At 32.3% G+C, this 25,093-nt stretch overlaps 3 protein-coding genes across 3 annotated transcripts; 2 read left to right on the forward strand and 1 right to left on the reverse strand.

Annotated features, from left to right (window-relative positions):
- Nucleotides 1-2,043: 2,043 nt before the first annotated feature.
- Nucleotides 2,044-3,200, forward strand: LOC125835836 (uncharacterized). Its single transcript, XM_049514943.1, has 3 exons — nt 2,044-2,364; nt 2,862-3,077; nt 3,174-3,200. Exons 1-3 carry the CDS (start codon nt 2,044-2,046, stop codon nt 3,198-3,200), a joined length of 564 nt encoding a protein of 187 aa, XP_049370900.1.
- A 3,043-nt stretch (nt 3,201-6,243) lies between these two features.
- LOC125835847 (uncharacterized) lies at nt 6,244-7,246 on the forward strand. The gene is made up of 3 exons (XM_049514953.1): nt 6,244-6,727; nt 6,903-7,118; nt 7,217-7,246. The coding sequence occupies exons 1-3, from the start codon at nt 6,245-6,247 to the stop codon at nt 7,244-7,246; spliced, it is 729 nt and encodes a 242-aa protein (XP_049370910.1). The 5' UTR covers nt 6,244.
- Nucleotides 7,247-14,246: 7,000 nt separating this feature from the next.
- Nucleotides 14,247-24,991, reverse strand: LOC125835858 (uncharacterized). Its single transcript, XM_049514962.1, has 12 exons — nt 24,904-24,991; nt 23,549-23,596; nt 21,054-22,739; nt 20,765-20,772; nt 20,623-20,693; nt 19,871-20,093; nt 19,155-19,782; nt 18,294-18,342; nt 18,198-18,257; nt 17,113-17,373; nt 15,748-16,063; nt 14,247-14,371 (listed from the first exon to the last, which is right to left on the reverse strand). Exons 3-12 carry the CDS (start codon nt 22,709-22,711, stop codon nt 14,247-14,249), a joined length of 3,399 nt encoding a protein of 1,132 aa, XP_049370919.1. The 5' UTR covers nt 22,712-22,739; nt 23,549-23,596; nt 24,904-24,991.
- Nucleotides 24,992-25,093: the final 102 nt, after the last annotated feature.

Consider the following 25,093-nt stretch of genomic DNA (forward strand, 5'->3'; position numbering starts at 1 on the left):
CTTGATAATCTTGAGAAAGGATGAGAAAAATTTGAAACATAAAATTTGGAAATCCCAATTGGATTTGGGTAGGTATACGATAATATTCACTCGTATTATTCAATGGCGGATTCAAGATTTTCACTAAAAAAAATTAAAAACTTAATATAATATTAAAACCTTAAGATGATTTTTAAATTCACTTGACTCTACTCTTGTATATAAAATTATCTTATATATTTTCAAGTTTATTTATCAAGGAGGTTGGATAAACACATTCACGACCCCTAGATCCACCTTTGGTTTTTTTTGGAACTCTGATTAAATTCAAATTGCACACTGCTGGATTTATTCAGGGCGACGTTTCCAACAGAATATTATTTTTCATACCTAAGGCTCGAACCCGATATATCTAATCAAGAGTGAAACAGTTTCACCACTACACTATCCTCAATTTTGATTATTGGCCACAACCTCAGATATTATTTTTTTCATAAAAAGACAACTCATAGGAGGAAGACAAAAATGTTTCTTGTATTAAACAATAGTAACTTGACAATGACAAGAAGGCAATGACTTTTTTATTTACAAGACAATGATTTTTTATCTTTATCTTTGTGGTTGAGGAATAAAAATCACTTTTAATAAACAGCGTTTTATTCCTAAAGTAAAAATTTAAAATTCAAATCGAATTCAAAAGCGAATATTAAATAGTGGGAAAAAAAGTAGCTAAATTGAAAGCCTTAATTATATGTGAGGATATTGAAGAAGGATTTAAAAGCAACCAATATAACTATAGGAAACGTTTGGCCAACGTTAACACATGGTATATCTACACATTATATGTGAGGATATTGAAGAAGGATAAAAAAAAATGCACGGATGCTCCTATTTTGAGATGGTCTTTAATTTTTATATTTATTTAATAAAAATTTATTGATCAAAGTATCTAAGTTTGCTCCGCAAAAATTTAAAGACTTTTGCCCTTAGGAACTATATATATCTCTTACAGACATAATTTGTGGCTTGTGAAGTGAACTTTTGTTTTGATCGACATAGCTTTTATAGAAATCAAGAGGCATGACTTGTGTTATATTATCATATATATATATATATATATATATATATATATATATATATATATATAAAAAAAAAACTAATGTCAAGCAAAATATTATTTTAGCGTCAATCATAATTTTGATACTTATTTTTTACTTAATAAAGTTATAAAGAACAAAATTTTAAGACAATCAAATTTGAGAAAATAAATTAATGACCTCTCAAAATAGAAATATTTGTATTAATGATAAACTAATGAACTAACAAACTAATCAATCATCTATTTTCAATGTAGTCAATAGAGTACCTTTTTTTTTATGTCTCTACATGTGTATCATGTGATATTGCAAAGCACCTTTTTTTATGTCTATATGTGTATCGTGTGGTATTGAATTAAGAAAAAAATGAATAAATATACTTCTCAATTTATAATTTAGAATAGATATATATTTCATTTAAAATATATACAAGTTTGATATAAATTAAATTATCCATTCTTTTATTCAGTCATCTGGTTAATGACTGAATAAAAGAAGAATCGAATTTTTTTTAGTTGGTCGGGTTTGTGGAGCAGGTAAAAAAAATGAGTGATGTAATATTCTAAAGTCATGTGATATGTTTAAAATTAAAATGTCCTTTTTGGAATTATTTTTTTTAATCTAGTAAATATATATATATATATCAGTTAATGAAAAGAATAAATCTATTTCGTTTGTCAGACGGTAATTAAATGAGTATATATGCACTACTTTTTAATGATAAATATATTCGCTCTAAATCGTAAAAAACATGATAGTCATATGCTACTTTTCTCAACTACCCCTTTGTTAAAGACACACCTACCACATAAGTAATTTCAAAAAATTTGCATATATATAGATTGGTCATTATCTCTTTATTTTAGGACACAAATCATTTAATCACTCAAAAATAAGTAAAATCATGAAGATGTTTATAATGTTAATGGTGGCTACAATTTTATTTTGTAGTCTCCATCAAGTGGTCATGGCAAGAGAAGTCGTTGTGAACATGAACGATAACATGAACGACTTAATTCCATGTTGGCCAATCCAATGGCCATGGTGCCCGTCACCGCCCCAACCACCAACCCCATCCCCTCCGCCCTCACCAACAAGTTGCTCGGCTAGTGACCAAGAAAAGATAAAGACGTGCATGTTTAACACAACTTCAATTGATGAATGTTGTCCCATATTCAAGAGTACACTAGGGACTAGTTGCCCTTGCTATAATTATGCTGACGGTTTGGATAATCAAGTCTTGATCACTCTTGATGCATATTGTGACATCGATAGCCCTTGCAAGAGTGTGCAAGTAAGTTGTCATTTCTACATACCTATCATTTAAAATTTTGATAAAATTCAAGCAATCTTTTTTACTTACTTATCGTTTAAAATTTTGATAAACTCCTTCACAATTTGCTATCTAAAATAACTTTTATAAAGTGTATTATTATTTGAGTTACGATCATATATTTAGTTTCTTAATTTTATTAAAATGATAAATATTTTGAAATGATTTTTTTAGTTAAATAATGTAACCAATAAAAAATGACTATTTACAAATTAAGAGATGTTAATCTTAATCATTAACTTTGTATCAATTGAATGATTGTTATCGATTTTTCTATTTATTATATAAATATATATACTACTAGTTTATAAATACATTATTTGGATAGTCATTCTGATCATTTTATATATATATTTCTTTTTATGAAATTTTAATTAAAATTATTTTTTTCGAATTAGTGAAAATAATTCTTGTATTTATAAATTCAGAGCTCGCCCCCTCCCGCCTTAAAGGCTCCCGCCTTAAAATCGAGCTGCCCTGTTAGTGACCAAGAAAAGTTGAAGAAGTGCTTTTTCGAAACAACTTTACTTGACGATAGTTGTCCGATATTCATGAGCATAGTCAATACTAATTGCGCTTGCTATAAGTATGCTGAGGATTTGGACGATCAGATCTTTCTTACTCTTAATGCTTATTGCGGTATCTATAATGATTGTGACGACATGCAAGTAAGTTATCATTTTTATCTATCGTTTAAGATTTTGACACATTTATCCAAAAAAAATTAATACTAATGATGTTTTTATTTTAATTAATAATTTCAGGTGATTAAGCTATCCAAGGAGGAGTAAAATTGAAGTGTTTAATTAAGCTGCTTAATTTCATATCTTGTACTAAATAATTTGATGCTAATTAGTAATTACTCTTTATAAGAGTACACTAATTAAGTGTAATGTTGGGTTTTAGTACTACTAATATATTTGGCATATCTGTCAAAGTCTTAATCTATTATTCTATTGTTTTATTTCAATTTACGTGATATTATTTCTTTATTAGTTTATTTCAAAAGAATGGTATATTTTTTTTTATATTAAAAATAATTAACTTTAAGCTTTCTAATACACCCCTAATGAAAAAATTACAATAACACAAAAATTATAACATATTATTGAAAACTACTTGTTTTAATTTGAATAAATCGTTTTCAAATTTCATGCTGAATCCAATAATGGAATTGAGACAGGGGTATATATAATTTTCTCTTGTGTAATTCGTTAGGTTGGTCTAAATATTTAATATTATTTTCTTTATTAAATAAATAAATATGTCTAATCGTTTGCACGTGATAAGCCAGTACGATGTCCCTATCAAATAAATCACAGATTGAAAATGAGACTATACAATAGAATTTCATGATCAAATGATCATAATAATAATGAAAAAATAATAATAATAATGAGTTTAACAATGTAAAAGGAATTTTTTAAAATGTAGAATATCAAGATTTAAATTTAATCTGTTTGACATGATAAATTTAATATTGAAGATCATATTTTGATTCGATACATTCACTTATAATTAAATAGCAAAAAAATTCAAACCAGCTTTTATCATTATTATATTTTAATTTGTTGTCATAGTAAATTATCTGTCTTATTTTTAATATTAATAATAGCAAAAAATGGTAAAAAAGTAGTCAAGTGTCATTCTCTTAACGATCTTAGTTTCAAAGGCTTACTTGAACTTATAAGACCGTGAAAAATTCGTGAATTAGTTGTCGAGTGACGCACAAAGCTTTAGAGAGACTTCAAGTTGGTGACACAAGACTTACCAATCTTCAAAAAGGGGGAAATAAAGTAGTTTGAAGGAAATGATTAGTTTGTTAAAAGTTACAAATAGTGGCAAAGTTAGAGTGCAGTTCAATCGAATTCAATAATTTAATTTAAATTTTATATTTCTTTGAAATTAGATTAAAAAAAAAAATGAAGATAAATTAGTTGAAGACCTCTTATTTAATACTCTTTATAAAAGAATATCCTATATATTAATAATTTCTTGGGTTCGAGTCTTGGTTATGAAAAAAATTAATAGAAAATATTTTTCTTCGAATAGAGTCCTACGTGACACGAATTTGAAATAATCGAACTTTTATGTATATATAAAACAGCGAGTGAGAGACAAAAAAAAAATCAATAATTATTACTCCCTCCGTTCCATTTTATATGGCATCACCATTTTCTTTTTGGTCAGTCCCAAAAAGAATGTCACATTTCCTTATATGGTAAGTATTTAAAGGTACAATTCTTCTTTTACCCTTGTTGGTCTCACTTAATCTTAAAATAATACTCCAATACATTTATGAGGAGAGAGAAAAGTGAGTCTACTTTTAAAGGGCAATTTGGTAAACATTTCAAAGTATTCATTTATTTCTTAAACTCCATGCCCGATCAAATATTGCCACATAAAATGAGACGGAGGGAGTACTATTTTTTTTCAAAGCACGTTTATCATGATGCTAAATTAATCATCAACTACACCTTTTATTAAAGCCACACCTACCATAATGTACCTTAAAAAAACAAAAAGTTACTCACTCTCATTTTACCTTAGACATAAAATTTTAAAAAATAAAAGAAGATTAATTTTATATTATAGTCTTAGATATACCATATAGAGAGAATTAAAATTAATAATTTGCCAAAAAAATGTAAGAGATATTTTTTCTTAAACGGAAAAAAGTAAGACAAATAAATTAAAAGAAAGAGAGTATTATATATAGTCTATAAATACTCCATAATTTTAAATAATTACTCTCTCAAAATTTTATTATATGTTGTTTTTAGCTTTTATATTTGATCCAAAATAATTAAATTTTTTTTTTTTTTACCATTATTATATAAATGATTTTTTTACTCAACAGACAAACTATTTAATTAAGAGTAATGTAGTGAAATACATCTTACTTTATAGGTATAAATGTATTTCTTAAGAGCTACGTCCAAACTAAAGACATCATATATAATATGAACCAAATAAAATATCTAATTATTTTTCTCTCTAGCCACATAAATTTATTGTATCATTTAAAGAAGTTTTTTATTTTTTCTAGATATTATTAATGTGAGTTTACCTACTATTTCAACAACTCTACTAGTACTACTATGCAATAATGCAAATCATAGAGTTTACTAATTAATGTTAATTGATTTTTTTTGTTCAAATTGAAAAATTAAGGGGACATAATTGTTTGGGATCCACATCCTATTATAATACTCTCTCTGGCCCCACATCATAAAGAAATAATAAATAATAAAATTAGTATTATTATGTTACCGTTTAAATATATTATATTTAATATTTTGAGAAATGTAATACTCCCTCCGTTTAAAAAAGAGTGACTTGGCACGGAGATTTAGAAAATAAAGAAGACTTTTGAATCTTGTGGTCCTAAATTAAAGTTATGTCAAATGTACTAAATTGCCCTTCAATCTTGTGGCTTTAAACATTCCACGTGGAAAGCTGGAATTAAAATGTTACCAAAAAAAAAAGAGGTCATTCTTTTTTAAACGGAAAAAGTATTAGATATTGAAGGATAATTAAAATAGACATAAAAGGATAAATTATATCTCGATTTTCTAAACTGAACAAGTATCATAGAACAACTTTAATGTGGTTGCATAAAGAAATATAATATTGCAACATCTTTAATGTGGTGCATAAAATAATAAGTAGTATTTCAAAAAGAAGTACTACCAAACAAGACCAATAAATGATGGCTGTTTTTTTATATTAAATTGAAAGCATACCTACTACATGTTAATTAACCTTAATAATTTGATAGTATATATATATGTGTTATATCTATCTTCACTATATCACACAACTCACTCACAATATGGCAACTATGAAGATGTTTATGATGTTAGTGGTGGCTACAATTATGTTTTGCAGCCACCACCAAGCGGTCGTGGCAAGAGAAGTCGTTGTGGACGTGGACGTGGTCGAGGATGGGAATAAGTTAAAATTATGGCCATGGGAAATTCCATGTTATTTACCATGGCCATTTCCCTTTCCACGACCATATCCATGCCCTCCTCCAAAACCAAGACCAAGTCCACCACCTCCACCACCACGATCACCACCACCTCCACCACCAAGCCCTCCCCCTCCCCCTCCCGCCCCGGCAACAACTTGTTCGCCAGGTGACAAAGCAAAGGTGAAGAAGTGCATGTTCAACACAACTTCAATTGATGAATGTTGTCCAACATTCCAAAGTATACTTGGCACTAGTTGCCCTTGTTATAAGTATGCTGAGGATTTGGACAATCAAGTCTTGATCACTCTCGAAGCTTATTGTGATGTTGTTACCCCTTGTAGGGTAAGTTATCATCTTTATCTATATCATTAAAAAAATTATTTTAATATAATTATATCTTTTTAAATAGTAAGGATGGAATTCAAGAAATAATAAAATTAATATTTCTATTTTTTTAAAATTCTAACTAAAATTATTCTTCGAATTAGTAAAATGATCCTTTCATTTATAAATACAGAGCCCACCCCCAAAACCGAGTTGCCCGGCTAGTGACCAAGAAAAAGTGAAGACTTGCATGTTCAACACAACTTCAATTGATGAATGTTGCCCCACATTTAATAGCATACTTGGCACTAGTTGCCCTTGCTATAAGTATGCTGAGGATTTAGATAATCAAGTTCTAATCACTCTCGAATCTTATTGTGACGTTAATAATCCTTGTAATGGTGTGCAAGTAAGTTACCATTTTTATATTTATTAGAAAAAATTACTATTCAAGATTATGAATAATATACATGTCTAATATTGCATTATTTTAATTAATAATTTCAGGTGATTAAGCTATCCAAGGATGATGAGTGAAGATGAAGTGTTTTTAATGCTTAATTTCAGATCTTGTAATATTGTGTTTTTAGCAATAAAAATTTGACATTTCTGTCAAAAAATTATTACATGGACTTGATAATCTTGAGAAAGGATGAGAAATTTTGGAACATAAAAATTGGAACTCCGACTAAATTCAAATTGTGCATTGTAGGGTTCATTCAGAGTGACACTCCCAATATAATTTTTTTCATACCTAAAGCTCAAATTCGATACATATCTAATCAAGAGTGAAACCGTTTCACCACCACATCACCCTTGATTTTATTGTTGGCCACAACCTCAGAGTATTATTTTTTTTCATAAAAAGACAACTCATAGAAGGAAGACAAAAAAGTTTCTTCTATTAAACAATAGTAACTTGACAATGACAAGAATGCAATGACTTTTTTATTTACATGACAATGATTTTTTATCTTTATCTTTGTGGTTGAGAAATAAAAATCACTTTTAATAAACAGTGTTTTATTCCTAAAGTAAAAATTTTAAATTCAAAAGCGAATATTAAACCATGGAAAAAAAGTAGCTAAATTGAAAGCATTCATCTTGTTTACTCATGTGATTTAAAAGTAACCAATATAACTATAGGAAACGTTTGGCTAACACATGGTATATGTACATTATATGTGAGGATATTGAAGAAGGACAAAAAAAAAATTGCACGGATGCTTCCTTTTGAGATGGTCTTTAATTTTTATATTTATTATTTATTTAATAAAATTTTATTGATCAAAGTACTTTTATCTAAGTTTGCTCCGCATAAATTTAAAGACTTTTTCCCTTAGGAACTATATATATCCCTTACAGACATAATTTGTGGGTTGTGAAGTGAACTTTTGTTTTGATCGATATAGCTTTTATAGAAATCAAGATGCGTGACTTATGTTATATATATATATATATATAAGTATGCTGAGGATTTAGATAATCAAGTCTTGATCACTCTTGAATCTTATTGTGACGTTAATAATCCTTGCAACAGTGTGCAAGAAAGTTGCCATTTTTATATTTACTAAAAAAAAAAAATACTATTCAAGATTATGAATAATACATGTCTAATATTGCATTATGTTAATTAATATTTTGATAAAATTCAAGTTATCATTTTTACCTACTTATCGTTTAAAATCATTTTATAAAGTGAATAATTATTTGAGTTATGATCATATATTTAGTTTCTTAATTTTATTAAAATGATAAATATTTTGAAACGATTTTTTTAGCTAAATAATGTGACCAATAAAAAATGACTATTTACAAATTAAGAAATGTTAATATTAATCATTAACTTTGTATCAATTGAATGATTGTTATCGATTTTTCTATTTATTATATAAATATATATACTACTAGCTTATAAATACATTATTTGGATAGTCATTCTGATAAAAAAAATTATATATTTCTTTCTATTTATTCGATAGTTGTCGGATATTCATTAGCGTAGTCAATACTAATTGCGCTTGCTATAAGTATGCTGAGAATTTGGACGATCAGAGCTTTCTCACTCTTAATGCTTATTGCGGTATTTATAACGATTGTGACGACGTGCGAGTAAGTTATCATTTTTATCTATCGTTTAAGATTTTGACACATTTATCCAAAAAAAAAAAATACTAATGATGTTTTTATTTTAATTAATAATTTCAGGTGATTAAGCTATCCAAGGAGGAGTAAAATTGAAGTGTTTAATTAAGCTGCTTAATTTCATATCTTGTACTAAATAATTTGATGCTAATTAGTAATTTCTCTTTATAAGAGTACACTAATTAAGTGTAATGTTGGGTTTTAGTACTACTAATATATTTGGCAGATCTGTCAAAGTCTTAATCTATTATTTTATTGTTTTATTTCAGTTTACGTGATATTATTTATTTATTAGTTTATTTCAAAAGAACGGTATATTTTTATATTCAAAAATATTTAACTTTAAACTTTCTATGACACTCCTAATGAAAACAAATTTATAATCACACAGAAGTTATAACATATTATTCAAAACTCGTTTTTACTTAATCAAATTATGGAATTGAGACAGGGGGTATATATAATTTTCCTAAATGTTTTATATTATTTTCTTCTTAAATTTCGTATAAAAAATTATATCACAAATTAGAAGGAATAAATATAATATACACTCATGTGATTGTTAGGTCACACTCTCGAATGCAACACATATGTTTTTCATTATTTTTCCACTTCTATTTCAATATAAAAAGGACAAAACAATAAATAAAAAAGGAAGAAAAAATTTGTTACTTCGTTCATTTCAGTATATTCGTCATATTTTAACTTGACGCAAAATTAAAAAAATTTAAAAAGCTTTTGAAATGTCGTGAAAGAAGCACACTGAACGGATGTTCTTCAGTCATATCTCCGGAGAACAGTTGAATGTAGATATCATGAAACGTGAGGTACAGAATATCAGGCTGAGAACCCAGCAACCATAAGGGGGGCCTCGACCTGGAAAGAGGAGTGTGGCCGAGTAAAATGTACTAAAATGTCATTTAGTCTTATAATTTTATATATATCATGTGAAAAGTTATTAAATTAACAAATTATTCAAAATAAAAAATATTATTTTTTAAATGACTTAAAAAATAAGACTAATAAATTAAAACGAATATTGTTTGGGTCACAAGATAATGAGTTGTTATTTTCTTGGCAAGTTCAATGAATACAAAATATTACAATAAGTTGATTGACAAAGTTCAAACTCGGAAAATAAATATTATTTTTGATAAAAAGTGTTTTACCTCTCAAATCAAACTTTTAAAATTCAGATTAACTAAATTCAAAAGTGAATAACGAACACCGAATATAAAAGCACAAAATAAAAGTAGAACTAAACATAGTAAATTGAGTTATCTAACAAAAATCTGTCTCCAAAAATATTGATGTACTCGTTTTAGATTATATAATAATGTATTATTTTTGAAGAATTTGACACTACTCATGTAACATCTCTCTAATTGAAAGAACTAGAAAGAGATAGAATTGGGAATAGTCATTTTAGGAAAGAATGAAAAATCTGGAAAATTGGTTAAGTTAAGTTTGAGTTTTTGATCAACTTCAAACGACCATAATTCCTAGTTCAGGATGAATTAGGTGTGCTTCCAGATACTGTAGGAAAGATCTTGGAATTATCTTTCCAACGGCGCCAAGTTTGCGCGATTCCGAGTTCGTATGAGTGAGATATGCCCATTTGAATTCGGGTTGTTCAAATAAGGAAAGTCTAATCCGGATTTTGGAAGGGTACTTTAGTCTTTTCCTTACCCAATTAATTTATTTCGATTTTAGGAGTTTATTTGCAGTCTAATCAAAATTAGATCAGTTTAGACAATTGGAAATTCGCGCTAGGGCTTGGAGAAAAGAGGAGAAAGTAGAAGAAAAGTCAAGATTCGTCGATTTCTTGGAAAATTTCGTGTGGATTTCGCCAAGGGTTAATCCCTACGAGGTATGTTAGATCACATAGCATTGGGTTAGTTCACCCACGCGCTAATCATGATTCAATTCAACGAAGTTGTATTGTTTTGAAAGCAAATCTTACGAGTTCTTGGTGATAATTCGTTTGAAATCTTGTGGGTTCTTGTTGTTGAAGTTTCTTGAGATTGATTCATGAATTTAGGTGTGTTTTCGAGTAGAATCTTACGTATTTTGAACATATAGTCGATTCTAAGTGTTTAGGAAAAGAACCAAGTGAAATTAGAGGGTTTAGAGTTGAAAAACGGAGGAATTTCGTCAAAAATCTAGGAAACGCGCCAGAGCGTCCCAAGTCATTCTCTAAAATTTTAGGGTTGGCGCCCCGCACCTCTCAGAGCGCTAGGGACGCCAGTTCTTCCACCTTTTCCCCTTCTTTCCATACTAGTTCCTTAGCAATGTACCTATGTTTTCTAGTCGATTTCTATACTCTAAGGTACGTCTAAACATCATGAAAACATCCATAAACATGAGATCATGAACCTTGAATCCATAATTCAATTCAAGGAAAGTTAAGAGTCAAGTCAAGAGGTTAAGAATTAAGTCAAGATAAGTTCATAGAGTTTTTCGAAAGTCTTTCACAAACGTTTCAACTTTGTTTTAAGACTTAAGCCTTGAGTTGAGTAAAGAGTAAGAGTAAAGTTCATTTCTTCAAAGATTATACGGGAACTAAACAATCCCAAGAGTTAAAATGTTTTTCACATTTGAGCAAGAAAGGAAACATTGATTTCCAAGAGAACCTTTGAGCTAGTTGTTGAGTAATTATCTCAAATCACAGAAAGAGTTTTGTTTTTAAAACATATGAGTTGAGTATATTTTGGGAGTAGTATTGAGCACCGATATGGGGACGCGAATTCATAATAACTCAAGTCTCCATAAACCATGTAGTCATCATGGGTAGAAAGGATCATATTTTTTAGATGATTCCTTAGTGCTTTTTAGCATAGACTAGTGGATCCACTTAGTTAAGGCGTTCTATATGACGGCAAAGTATAGGACAGTTCTGGCAGCGTGGGCAAGATGTTGTATCATCACTTAGGCTCATAGTGATGGTTGTCGGTTAGAGAAACTCTCATAGTATTATATTACTTTACATGTAAACTGAGTTGTTATTGCATTTCTTTAACAAATTGAGTTGCTACCTCATGTTTTAAATGCTTTGTATAACTGCACCATTATTGTTGTTTACTTTGCATTTGAGTTAAGTTATTCATGAGTTGAGTAAAGCCAAGGTAAGTGTTCTTTCCAGATTTCTTTCAAGCTTATGTCTTGTTTAGTATTCCCCTCGCATACTCGTACATTCAATGTACTGATGTCATTTGGCCTACATCGTTTCATGATGCAGACATAGGTAACCAAGATCAGCCTCCAGCGCCTCGTTGATCCAGTTAAGCACTCAGAGTCAGTTGGTGAGCCTCCTTGCTTTCCGGAGGGCTCCTATTACATTGCTTTAGTACTTTAGTTGTTAGGTTGATCGGGGGTCTTGTCCCGACATCCCTCTTTGTTTTAGAGGCTTCATAGACAATTAGTAGTTCAGTTGTCTTTACATTGTTATTTCTTATGTTAAGACTTGAGTTGCCATTTTTGGCTAGTTGAATGTTTTATCCTTAAACGTTCTGGAGTTTAATTTGAGACAGTTGTTTAATAAGTGCATTTGATCATTGTAATAATGCTTAGCGTCTTCCGCTGAGAGTCTAGTCAGGCTAAGGGTTCGCTTGGGGCCAAAAATGGTTCTCGAGTGCCAATCCAGTCCAGGGTGTAGGCTCGAAGCGTGACAACTCAATGACATTTTTAAAGAGTCGTATCAATATCCTTAAGAATAAATTATTTTTGGAGGATCTGATATACAACTAATAACATTTTTTGAGATATTATTCTTTTAGAACAAACTTACTTAATTATATGTTTGAAGTATATTTGTCAAATTGAGTAATTTTATTAATTGTTAAAAATTGAGAGGTATAAATCATATTTAGAAAACTTACATTCAAAATTTAAATATGTGATGAAATCTTACTATTAAAGTGTCTTATATTTCTCTTTTTTGAAATACTAATTAAAATTATTTTTTTAAACAATGAAGTACTTATTTCATTTATTAATACAGTGCCTAATAAAAAAAAATTGTTAATTAAAAATTTCAGGTGATTAAGCTATCCATGGAGGAGGAGTAAAAAAAAATGAATTGTTTAAATGCTTAATTCCAGATCTTGTATTAAGATAATTTGTTGTTAATTACCATTGTAATGTTGTGTTTAGCAATAATAAATTTGACATATCTGTCAAAATCTTAGTACTTGTAAAAGAATATTATAGTACTCTACTTTTACTTATTATTATTTTTATTATAGTAATTATATTTGGATCAACTTATATATAGTTTAACTAGTATTTTGTCACACATAAACTTTATATTTATCCTTACATAACAATAATTTTAATCTTTGAAAGTCTTATAACAATACAGACAATTTCAACAAAAATAAATTATTTCTTATATTTTGATATTGGATCAAATTATATCATGAAAAAATAATACTGAGAAAGTACAATTTCATTAGTGTTATTTAGGGGCAGAACTAGCATTATCGAGAACTCATAAATTAAAAAAAAAATGTGATTCAAAACTCAAAAGTAAAAAATTCTGACACTAATAAAAACAAAGGCACCGCAGATCAATGAGAAATTGTGCTATAAAACATGATTTTTTTTATTCATTTTTCATCGAACCAGTTCATTGAAAAAACGCATAATGAAAACTAATTGAAATAGTAATAAACTTTCTAATTATCCATATAAAAACATTACAATTTTTTTAAAGTTTTCTCACTAATTTAATCAAAATATATGTGAAAATAACCCTCAAACATCTTTTAGTGAAAAAATTAGTTTTTTTGAAAAGGTGATTTTTTAATGATGGGACTCTGACTATGATATTATTGTTAGGTCCATATCCTCCTCAAATGCTTTGTACTGTTTTCTATTATTTTCTTATTATAATATAAGATAAGATAAAAAGATGATTCATAGAAAAAAAAATTCTATGTTTTTTCTAGTACTAGACATTAATACTTGACAACTACGAGAAAATGTTTATTTTTGCTTTTGACAAGACAATATAATGAATACTATAAAAGATTATAATATTCATACAGTTAGATTCAGAATTAGTAATCCAGATAATTCATGTGACTAGGTTTCGAGTTCTAGTTTTGAAAATAGAAAAAATCATGATAAGGAATGGTTCCTCCTTAGATGGACATGTGTGGTGTGAATCTGAATTACTCAAGTCAAAAACGGATATCAAATGGAAGCAAGGAGAAAAAAACGGCAAGTACACTAAAATCCTTCATCTTATTTATTCACATGATTTACAAAGCAGTCTGGTGCACAAAATATTTCGCACTCAGGTATAATGTAGAATAGCTACTCTAAGACAATCATTAGTCGTTGATTGTACGACTTCAACCTGTGACCTATAAACGGAGCAGAAACAACTTTACCGTTCCTCCACGGCACGATAAATAATGGCATAAAGCTCTTTTGCTGTCCATGTAACTTCAACAAGGCTTTCTAGTGGACCAACAAAATCCTCAGCTACCATCATCAATAAGACCCTACATTCTAGGAGCAAAGATCTCAGAATTAAATAGATAGAAATCAACAAATGTGAGGTAAAAAAGGTAATGTGGTTCGGACTTTTCGAAAATGTTGTCAACTATCACATATGTGTCATAATCCTCCAAAAATGCACTACTTCTGAGGATTCGACACGCATGCATCCAATGCAACATATTTGAAGAGTCATGTTGAATTCTCTAAAAATACATGTACTTTCCGAAAATCCAACACACATCAAATGACATTTTTGAAGAGTCTGAGTAACAGAGGTTAGAAACCATTTTAAGAATCACATATTCTCAAACAGTCTAACTTCCTAACAAAACAAAATTGAGAGCATTATTGCCACACTATACCAAACCCCTTGAGAAAAGTCGTCTTTGATGTGCCTTTTTTTGTTTTGAACATTAAATGGTCCTAAATAATTTCAAACATGAAAGTGACATTTGGTAAAGCCAGCTAAGGAGGAAATACTTGACAAAATTATGAGATATTGAGAGGTGACAGATATTTCGTAGAATTAGTCGAGGTGCGTGAAAATATCTTTCATCAAAATGGGGATGAATTTTGGGGTTGTTCGGAGGACGGAAGTCATATTCTTGCATTTGATTATCATAGCACAATTTTCATCAAAATGGGGAAAATAACTTTACTCGCTTAATATGGGCGAAAATCATTTTTTACAACAATCTTAACTTTTCACTCTATATTACTTTTAACTCTTATTTTGATATGTTTTACTTGAGCCGAGGATTTATCGGAAACAACTTCTCTACCTTCACAAGGATGGGGTAAGACTGCGTACACATCACCATCGCCAAATCCCACTTGTGGGATTACAGTGTGTGTGTTGTTGTTGTATTACTGTCTTGCTGAACTTTTGATTGAAGCCGTTCAAGTTTCAAAGGCTCCAAAACACAGAAACTTACACAAAACTCAAATGAACCTGGTGACCGAACTGTCAGTCTCAGCAAGTCATGTTGTTGTTGTATTACTTACTTTAACTAACCCTTAGACATTACAATTAATCTTTAGTACTCAAAATCTCGTATTAACACTCTTCGATTGTTAATGTTATTAATTTTAATACTATATATTTTTTGAGAAAATATTTTCCGGTCACAAACAAAACACTAAAAAACATTTTTCATGGAAAATGGCTTCCTTCATACCGAACACATACTTGAAAAGTTTTCCCATAGCGTAATGTAGAAAAAGTTCCTAGATATAGGCTAAACTATCCAGAAACTAAAATTTGTATCAGCTAAACAACCTCTGTACTGTTCCAATTTTATCGGATGTCCTCGAAGGGATATCTAAACAACATGTTGCTACAATCTAAAGATATTAAACAGAAGCTCGGAACGAAAAGGACTAACCTTGAATTTTGCTGAAATTGAGTAGACACATTGAAGCTAAAACCTTATGCTCAATCAGATCACCATGTTGTAAGCATTCTATCAGCTGAGTGATAACAGCTAAAAATGCAGATAGCTCAAATTCCGAGTCATTCAGTAAAGCAAGTGCTGAGCTCAGCCACGCGACCGTTGTTAGACAGATTCGGACCATTTCCGAGTTTCCTGAACCTAAGCACTTTGAGAGAGCCTCCACCAATGACTTCTTGCCACTGCCAATGAGTAAAGCTGATGCATCTAACAACCACTTTTCCCTGGCTTCTTGTTCTTCATCCTCCGTCTGATAATTTATTGTGTTTTAGTCATGTACACTTTACAGACATGGAAAAACAGTATGTAAAGTTCATAATGGTTACAGAATGAGTGAAAATGTAATGAGAATTAGAGTATTATGTGACGACTATAAGTGCAATAAAAGAAAAGTTCATATTGCAGGACATTGGCACACTTGGAAACGAACGAAAGAAAGCAGTATCGTGATGACGAGATGTTTCCTAAACTGACTGAAGCAAAGGCTCATTTTGTTCCTCACAAGATGTGGTATTGAGTATTTTGGGTGGTCCGTCAAGTTTTTGCTAACATTAGTATACACACCGGTTTGACACAGGTATGTCAAGGTAATGATGAACCTGTGTAACAGTCTTGGGTTAAGACATGACGGAAGAGCCGTGTCTTGCTAGACAGAAGCTGGGCTTTTCAGTGATGAGGAAGAGTATTTGCACCATGAATGACATGCTTTACACTAGCTAGATTGCGTTCTACGCCATGATCATGCATTGCTAGTAACTATGTTTGACTTCTTGCGTCACAGCTCTAAATTTGCTTCCATTTCCAAGAAAAAAGAAAATTTATTTCCTATGTGAATCCAGGTTTGAGCTTGGTCGACTGAGTTTGGGACGGTTAATGTCATCACAGATGTTATTAGCAGTGATGGCACAGGATTTTCACCAAAGGGGTTCATCTACTACGTATACATAAAAAAAATTGATATTGCTTCTCCTGGAAGGTCTGAAGGGACATTCCAAGGGGCTTTTTGATGTCAACAGTTGCTACAGTATGGTGGAATTAAGCAAATAACAGGGAGATACTGCCTTGGGAAAAAATCTCATTCAATTTGGCACTTTTTAAGGTCTCTTGCCTCTCGTGGATTGTGGCTAGGGAGGCATGTCTCACCGTCTCACCCAAACCAACCTCCAGGAAATGAAATTCATGTAAGTTTGCAACAACCACGCCTCAATCCCAACCGAGTTAGGGTTGCCTATATAATTTTGCATTCCAATAAAGTCACTTCTTATATGAATTCAGTCAGGACAAAAGACGAACACGTACTTTCATAACAGTTGCATCAGCAAGCACATTATTCTGCTCCTCAACGGTATATTCTACTCCAAAGCCTTCAAGAAACCCTGCTTGCTTTAGGATCCAATCCTCTGTCATAATCTTACCCGAGAACGAAAAATGCCCTCCCAGAATAAGGAGTGCTTTGCAACATATTTCTCTGATCCTTCCATCGGATAAGCTTCTTTCCAAGGCCAAAGTCATAGCATCAACAGCATCATCTCTGTATGTGCTAGGCATATCTGTTTCGGCCTGAAAGATTCAAATCCTGTCATAAACTTGCTTGAAATAACAGTGACCTTAAATGGTATGCATGCCTCTTAAGCAAGTAACAAAAGCTACAACAACTATTCCTCGATCACGAACATAGTAATTATCGGCTATATGATATTAGGTTCAAGCTTTCCCAAGCCCCTTCTCATCAATGGACTCCTGACATATACAAAGGAGTGTGGTTCATTTGAGAAATTTCTACCTCTTCATCTATCTTTGAGATGTTTGGATTTTTCAAAACTCCATGGACGTGCAGAAGAGAAATGATATCCCCATGCGGACCATTTAATTGTTCAAATAGCAACTAAAGTGAAGCAAGGTCAGGAACGGCGCATTCTTAATGATAAACAGACCCATTTCGCAAGTTTGTTATTACGGGGATTTCCTACAAAAGGATCAGACGAATGACGTGTATAATACATCTCAATGTAGATGCTACATAGTTGGTTCTCATCCTTCAAAAACTACGAGTGTAATAAGAGTATCATCACCCTAAGAATTTCATCACGTGGCTATTGGGAACGAATAATAATCTATATCCATTGAACTTTATTCAAACAAATTTCAGTCCAGTACTGGTACATAATTTTTTTTTTAATGATAGAATACGAGCTCTCTAAAACTAGTGATTCCCCGTATCTCATGTTTATCCCTATACGGACCTAATGTAAATTAGAAGAACAACAATTAAGGCATGATGTCAGCAATTAAAAGTAACTTCATGGGAGATAAGCAGCACTGTGGACGAACCATGAAAAAGTTCATGAACTTTCTTTAGAGAAAACTTCAAATTTGAAACCTACCAGAAGATTGAAGTGCAAGAGCAGCAGAGCAACCATGATTTTCTGTTCACATGGACAATCCTGGAGATACATCTGCAAATCATGCATCGCTTTGACTATGTTATCTTTATGAAGACTTTTAAGGAAGAACTTTGCATCTTTTCTCCTGAAATATGGGAGCACGGCTCAGAGTTAATGAAAATATCATTAACCCCTAAAACTGCATCATAATCCAGCAAATATAGAATATTTCGGCATCTTAATTGCAAAGCAAGCTTCATCTCGATATAAAAAGGGCAGTCCAGTGCACAAAGCACCCCACGTTCACGCAGGGTCTACGGGAGGGCCACACCCAAAGGGAGTGTAATGTGTACAGCCTACCCTGACACAAGCATCAGTGGCTATTTCACTGCTCGGACCTGTAACTTGGATTCATTTGGATACATGAATCCAAATAAGCTAATATTCCATTTTCCGAAAAAGAAGTAACAGTTTTCTTGTGAAGTGTATATAGTGACTACATTTCCACTCATGCCATTGCAAAAAAGAAGCATCAGAACATATTCAAATGTGTTTGTTGACAAAGTAGCCAGATCGTTTCATTTTAACAAAGAATGTAAAACATATCAGTGATCATGCTCGATGTGAGGACATTAACAAGTAAAAGAATCACTTTTTCTTTAAAAGTAAAATCTGCATATCACATTGTTTAGATTTTTCACTGTGCATCTGCTAAAAAGAGCTCTTGAGCTTCAACTTGATGTGCTCTAAATCTCTATTGATGGACTTCGAATTTCTCCATGCAAATTCGCCTGACCAAATATGAAAGTTCAGAACTAATTCTTTATCTTTCAATGACGTATGACTTACTCAGCTGCTTTTCTATTTTTTGCCAAAATAGAACATACTATGCATGCCACGAGGCGAATAAATGAGAATCCAGTGTGTAATAGAGAATACATTTGAAAAAACAAGTACCTGTTAAGGCATATGAGTTCAGTCAGGAGTAAAAAGGCGTTTCTCCTTAATACCAACTCTTCTCTTTGAAGAAGATTAAGAAGACGTATCTTATCAACATTTCTAGCAACTACATTTCTGCAATTAGTGTCAGCTTCAATGAAAGAGCAAAGTAATACAGAAACACATATCTTCTCCCTTGCGTTTCCACGATTAAATCTCTCGATGAGAAACTGTAAGCTTCCGAGGGATAGAAGCTGCACTAAAGCTGCTTTTCTTTGATCCTGATTTAAAGCAATAAGTAGTTGTTCCAACACGGAAACGGCTATTTCGTTCTTCAACCAACCATGTCCCCCTGAATTTCCAGCTAACTTAGAGAAATAAGCCAGAAGTTGCCTCCAATGTTCTGACTTCCAATTGGTGATGACACGCTTCAAAATGAAGTTACTGCAGGGCACATTTTGACATTCTAACGATCTTCGTGTTACTGGGCATGTTTTGTTTCCTTTCGAAATCCAGCTTTTAATAGATGCTCTCTCAAAGGTTTGGCCAGTTTCAAGGGTAACGGGATCTTCAAAAATAAGTCCAGTCAAAGGGCAGATAAATTCCTGTGGAATGTTTGTGGAAGTTCTTCCCACATAATTGACTCCTACACATTTTCAAAACATCATCATAACTAATTGATTACTCAACAAAAAGGGAAGTAGGGAACACTCTCAAAGATGACTTTCACCTACCTTGAGCAGGAAGCACTACCTCCTCAGTCTCCTGCTCAAGAGCTGCTTTTGTTATCCTGATGAATATGAACTTGGTCAGATCTGCAGGTGCAAATGAATCCAGCATGTTGGTCTTTAATGGAGCTGTTTCCTTCATATCAGAGTTTCCAAATATTTCCATGAAAAAATTTTCTTCTGGAGAATCAGTTACCCCCGCCGCATCCCAAGCGGTTGATGCACCATACTACACATCAGAACGCCCCCAGGGTGTAACTTGTCTTATGTAATGCAAAATCTGAAGAGGGAATAATAATGTTTGCAAGCATAGATCCTAACTCACTAGATTTAGAGCTGCATAGAGTACTAGTACAGAGATTTGACAAGTTTTATTTACTTTCTTCATCATAAACACTATTTAAAAAGTACAATCAAGCTGCATGTCTTAATTCGGTAATTCCAACATCAAAAGAAAAGGCACATACGTTCAACTCTGCAAGCTTCTCATCAGTGTTGTCAAAGGCAAAAAGCTTTTAGTGCTATAGGTCTATTGGGGCTTTAAGCAAAAGGTACAAAGGAAGTGTGAGCTTTTAGTGAAAAAAAAGGCCAACGGAGAAAAAAAGAAGTAAAAATATATATGTAATGCAAGAAAAAAGTAACAAATTCATTCAAAATATCAACAATTAATTTATCTCTTGTTGACTATATTTATAGTTCAGGCTTGACTCAAGTAGGACTTACTGGCAATGAGGCGCACGCCTTAATGCCTTGCATACCGTGAAACACAGCTTAAGCAAGGCGAGGCGCCCTCCCTGATCATTTGGGCTTAAAAGCGCCTTTGACAAGACTGCTTATCATCCATTTCAAGTTAAATGACACTGTCGTAGTGACTTCATAAGAGCTTAAGTTATGAGGTACAGCCATACCTAAACGGAGCATTTAAGAAATAACATCAACAGCTGAAAGAACAATGACATGCAGGTGACGGAAATTTAAAAGTATTCACAAAAGTACAAGTTGGTTTACAAAATAGATTTTGAAGAATCCAAGGGTAAGTTGGAATACAGGAGCTAAAGTATCTAGATCCTTCAAACATCCCCTATTTATCGTCTAAAATGGACCATGTAGAATTTCATTTGCTTCAAATCTCACCAGCCAAAATGTTGCAGAAACTTAGCCAGGATTTTAACCAACAATTTACACATACTGATCCATGTTCTTTGAAGTAATGTATTCAACACTTACTGAATCAACTGTAGCACCAGGATCAGCATCTTGATCTATACACTTAATCACTTCAGCAGAGTATGTCAATGCTACCAGATTTTTAGCAGCAAACCTAGCAGGCTTCCTCACACTAATTTCATAGCTTTCTTCCTGGCGCTCTTCTGATTCAGCTCCTAGTTTATGTGAACGACGGAATACTTCATCATACAACTTTTTGCTGACAACAGGCTGAGGTGAGAAACCGCCAACACCACTACTTAAGTGGGAAGAGTTGCTAAAGGAACCTTCACGCGAAACAGATATTGGAGGAATTTGAATAGAAGGAACTAAAGGAATCTCAGCCCCTTCGGTTAGCCAATCCTTGTAGTAAACTGCAAACTGATAAGTACCTTTGTCCAGATTTTCACTGTATAATTTGTCAAGCAGCTTCAGTTTCCTTGACTTATAACGTAGGTCACCAAGAAAATTAGCTTCTGAATCATGCCAGACCTTCAAATGTGAAAGCTGAGGAAGAAACATGCGATCCCACAAATCAGGCAACAAACTAGTCCTTGCTTGAAAGGGCGAATCGCAGAAAATTTGCAGGAGGTGTTTTGCAGCGATACGGTCCTTCTTCTGTATCTTATATATGACACTGAGATACAGATGTGCACAAGCTGCCAATTTAGAATTGGGAATTCCGGACGTAAATCGATCCCGTAACTCGTCTGAATTCAACCCTGTGATTACACTAAGCTGCAGTGAGGCTTTCTTAAGCTCTTTCTCATTTGCACAATCCTCTGCAGCTCTTTCTACTATTTCTATAGCTTGTTCAAGAGTGGCAATGATCTTGCTTTCAGTATTCAGACCTTCTTCAAATCCAATAAAATTTAACGAAGCGAAGCTATTGTGACGAAGTGATGTCCTAAAATCCTCATCTAGGAGAAAATGTTTTATATGCCCGCTCAAGATAGAGATTACAGCCTGAATAGCAAGTTCATCAAGAGCAGGAATAGCTGCGGTGTGCTCAATCTCAGCTTTCCTTAGGCTTGTAGTTGCATCGGAGCTTTTGTTGGTTACTGAACTTCTAGTTGATCTGCTGTTTGAGGTCTCGGGTTGTTCCATATGTTTCTGATAACCATCTTTAAAGCTTGGATGTTCTAAAACCTTTTTACTAGATTTATTGAGACATTTTGCTGTAGCTTGTGTATCTTTTCCGAAGGATTGTCTCTTTGATTCTGCGTCCTCAGCACTTCTGGTACCAGACCTACCTTCACCACTCTCATTTCTGTAAGTTCGATTTGAGTATATACGGTTGTATCTTGAATCATTTCTCTCTCCGACCTCAACTATCTCATTGTTTGGAGAAGCCTCGGCAGATAAAAACTCATCAAAAGAACTAATGCTTATTCTCTTAACATCCGATGATATATCGCAAGAACCCATTCTGTGCTTACTTTTCAAGTCATGGCATGGAATATCAGATTTTGTCCTCTCCGGCTTTTTTGTGCCAGATGAAGCAACAAACTTATGAGGATCTTGAAGTCGGTAAATAGGGCCACTTCTTCCCTTTGTTCCCGATGAAGCTCTAGGCATCGTTTTTGACATCCTCTTATTGAATCCTTCCTTCGCGAGGAGGTCCTCCAGTGACATGGCCATCTTCTCTCAGATTAGAATATCAGACCACCTAAATGAAATCCAAGAAATGAGATTGTTCAATGCCAGTTAATATCAGAAGTACTGATTCTGCCACAACCAATACTTTGCATGCTCCCGAAAAAAGAAGAAACAAACACATAACAACTATTATTATTACTACGTCTCGGATTCAATTAAGTTGAAGTCGGCTAAATGAATCCTCAATATTCATTTTTCTCCCCAAACGTACACATCCAAAACATATAGGGGAAACGGAAACTGCAAATCTTAATAAACTAGTAGCTGCCTAGGTGCTTGAGTGTACCTATGCTCTAGCTTCCGATCAAGTATTTCAACAAAAAAGGGTAACTAAAGGAGATCGGAACCTTATATGTGAATAAAAACTTAAGTTTCCCAAAACGAGCATTGACAACTTAATATCTGCTCCACCAAAAGAGATCAAACACAAGGAAAAACGAAATAAAAAACCGAACCTGTTAACATTAGAACATTGAAAACATCAACTTTATCATTCTTCCAACAAAAAACCGACTTTCCAAAGTAAATACTCTAATTATGCAACCAATCAACCAAGAACAAAAACAGAAGTACTCAAGAAATATAAACATACGCAAACCATAAACAGGGGTGGATCTGCAGTATAATTTGTGGGTTCACGTGAACTCAGTAGTTTTTGCACAAACCCTATATATGTGTAAAGAAATCCTCTAAATATCTATAAATATTTTACTGTAAATCTAGCTATATTATATATTAACTTGAGTTTGTTGTAGGAACCCATAAACTTCAAATCATGATCTGCCTCTGACCATTAACAAGAATAAATGAAAAAAGTACTATTTCAGCTTGTTTTATCTTCTATCAAGAGAACCCATAAAGTCAAACCTAAAAGAAAAGTCACATAACACCTCATCAAGAACCAATTATTTTCTTTGATCTTCATAGATGAAATTGGGATACGGTAAACTTTAAAAAAGTTAATTTCATCTATGTTCTAATCAAATTCCAAAATTCCGAGTTGAATATCTTCAACTACGCAACACTCTCCAAGAACAAAAAAGGACATTATCAAGAAACACAATTATAAGCAAAAATTGAAGTACAACTGTGAAAAAGGTAGTACCTTTCATTTAGTTTTATGTTCCAACAAGAGAATCCATAAATCAAACAAGAAAAACACATAAAACTCACTAAGAACCAATGAATTTCTTTGATCTTCATAGATGAAATTCAGATAGAAAAAACTTTTAAAATGTAAAATCATATCTCTTCCAACCAAAACCCAATAATCCTAAGTCAATACTCCAACTATGCAACACACCCAAGGGTGTGGCCTAGTGGTTTAGCGGTCAATGACGTGAGTTGAAAACCATGAGGTCTCATGTTCAATTCTCAAACGCTAGGTGATTTTTTCCCATCTGTCCAAGCCTTGTGTACATAGTTAATCGGCACCTATGCTAGTTAGAGATCGCAGATGCTAGTGGAAATCGCGCAAACTAGCCAGAACATCACGATTATCCAAAAAAGAAAAATGACTTCAACTACGCAACATACACTCCAAGAACAAAAAGGAGATAATCAAAAAACACAAATATGATCAAACCTTATAAGTCATTTGGTACGCGAGATGAGATAAGCAAGGATATCCCACGGGATTATTTGAGTAGAAATGGTGGAATAAAATAATCCCGCGATTAGCTAATACCTCAAACCAAAAATGACATTAAGTTAATCCCAAATTTTATCCCGCGATTATCCTTATCCCACATACCAAACGACCCTTTAAAGAATAACAGTGAAAAAAGAAGTACATTTCAGCATTTTTTTACTCTTCCACCCCACCCAGTAAACCCAACAAAAAGTTACACAAAATCCACCAAGAACATCATTAGACACACAAATATGAGCAAAACCTTAAAGAACAACTGTAAAAGGAAGTACCTTTCAGCTTGTTTTATCTTCCATCCCATAAACCAAACAAAAAAGTTACATAAAACCCACCAAGAACATTATTAGACACACAAATATGAGCAAAACCTTAAAGAACAACTGTAAAAGGAAGTACCTTTCAGCTTGTTTTATCTTCCACCCCATAAACCAAACAAGAAAAATACATAAAACCCACCAACTACATAATCAAGAAGCACAAATATGAGCAAAACCTTAAAGCATAACTGTGAAAAAGGAAGTACCTTTCAGCATTTTTTATGTTCCATCAAGAGACCCCATAAACCAAACAAGAAAAACACACAAAACCCACCAAGAATCTCTAATTTTCTTTGATTTTTCCTGATTAGGACTTTGGATTTAGGAATACAAACAAAGGGGAATAGAATTTTCCCACATAAAACCAAAAAAAACTCAGATGCCATGAGGTTAATA

This window comes from Solanum verrucosum, unplaced genomic scaffold (genome assembly GCF_900185275.1).
Source record: "Solanum verrucosum unplaced genomic scaffold, falcon-dt-bn FXZP01000284.1, whole genome shotgun sequence".
NCBI lineage: Eukaryota > Viridiplantae > Streptophyta > Magnoliopsida > Solanales > Solanaceae > Solanum > Solanum verrucosum.

What these genes read in the sequence shown, in the direction of transcription:
- LOC125835858 (XM_049514962.1), bottom strand. Translation starts at nt 22,711, where the DNA reads ATGGCCATGTCACTGGAGGACCTCCTCGCGAAGGAAGGATTCAATAAG. An exon ending in TGCTTAAGCTGTGTTTCACG is followed by an intron (nt 20,094 to 20,622) that starts GTATGCAAGGCA and finishes TCTGATGTGTAG; the next exon opens with TATGGTGCATCAACCGCTTG. An exon ending in CAATTTCAGCAAAATTCAAG is followed by an intron (nt 14,372 to 15,747) that starts GTTAGTCCTTTT and finishes CTTTGCTCCTAG; the next exon opens with AATGTAGGGTCTTATTGATG.
- LOC125835847 (XM_049514953.1), top strand. Translation starts at nt 6,245, where the DNA reads ATGGCAACTATGAAGATGTTTATGATGTTAGTGGTGGCTACAATTATG. An exon ending in ATGTTGTTACCCCTTGTAGG is followed by an intron (nt 6,728 to 6,902) that starts GTAAGTTATCAT and finishes TTATAAATACAG; the next exon opens with AGCCCACCCCCAAAACCGAG. An exon ending in ATCCTTGTAATGGTGTGCAA is followed by an intron (nt 7,119 to 7,216) that starts GTAAGTTACCAT and finishes TAATAATTTCAG; the next exon opens with GTGATTAAGCTATCCAAGGA.
- LOC125835836 (XM_049514943.1), top strand. Translation starts at nt 2,044, where the DNA reads ATGGCAAGAGAAGTCGTTGTGAACATGAACGATAACATGAACGACTTA. An exon ending in TCGATAGCCCTTGCAAGAGT is followed by an intron (nt 2,365 to 2,861) that starts GTGCAAGTAAGT and finishes CCCGCCTTAAAG; the next exon opens with GCTCCCGCCTTAAAATCGAG. An exon ending in ATGATTGTGACGACATGCAA is followed by an intron (nt 3,078 to 3,173) that starts GTAAGTTATCAT and finishes TAATAATTTCAG; the next exon opens with GTGATTAAGCTATCCAAGGA.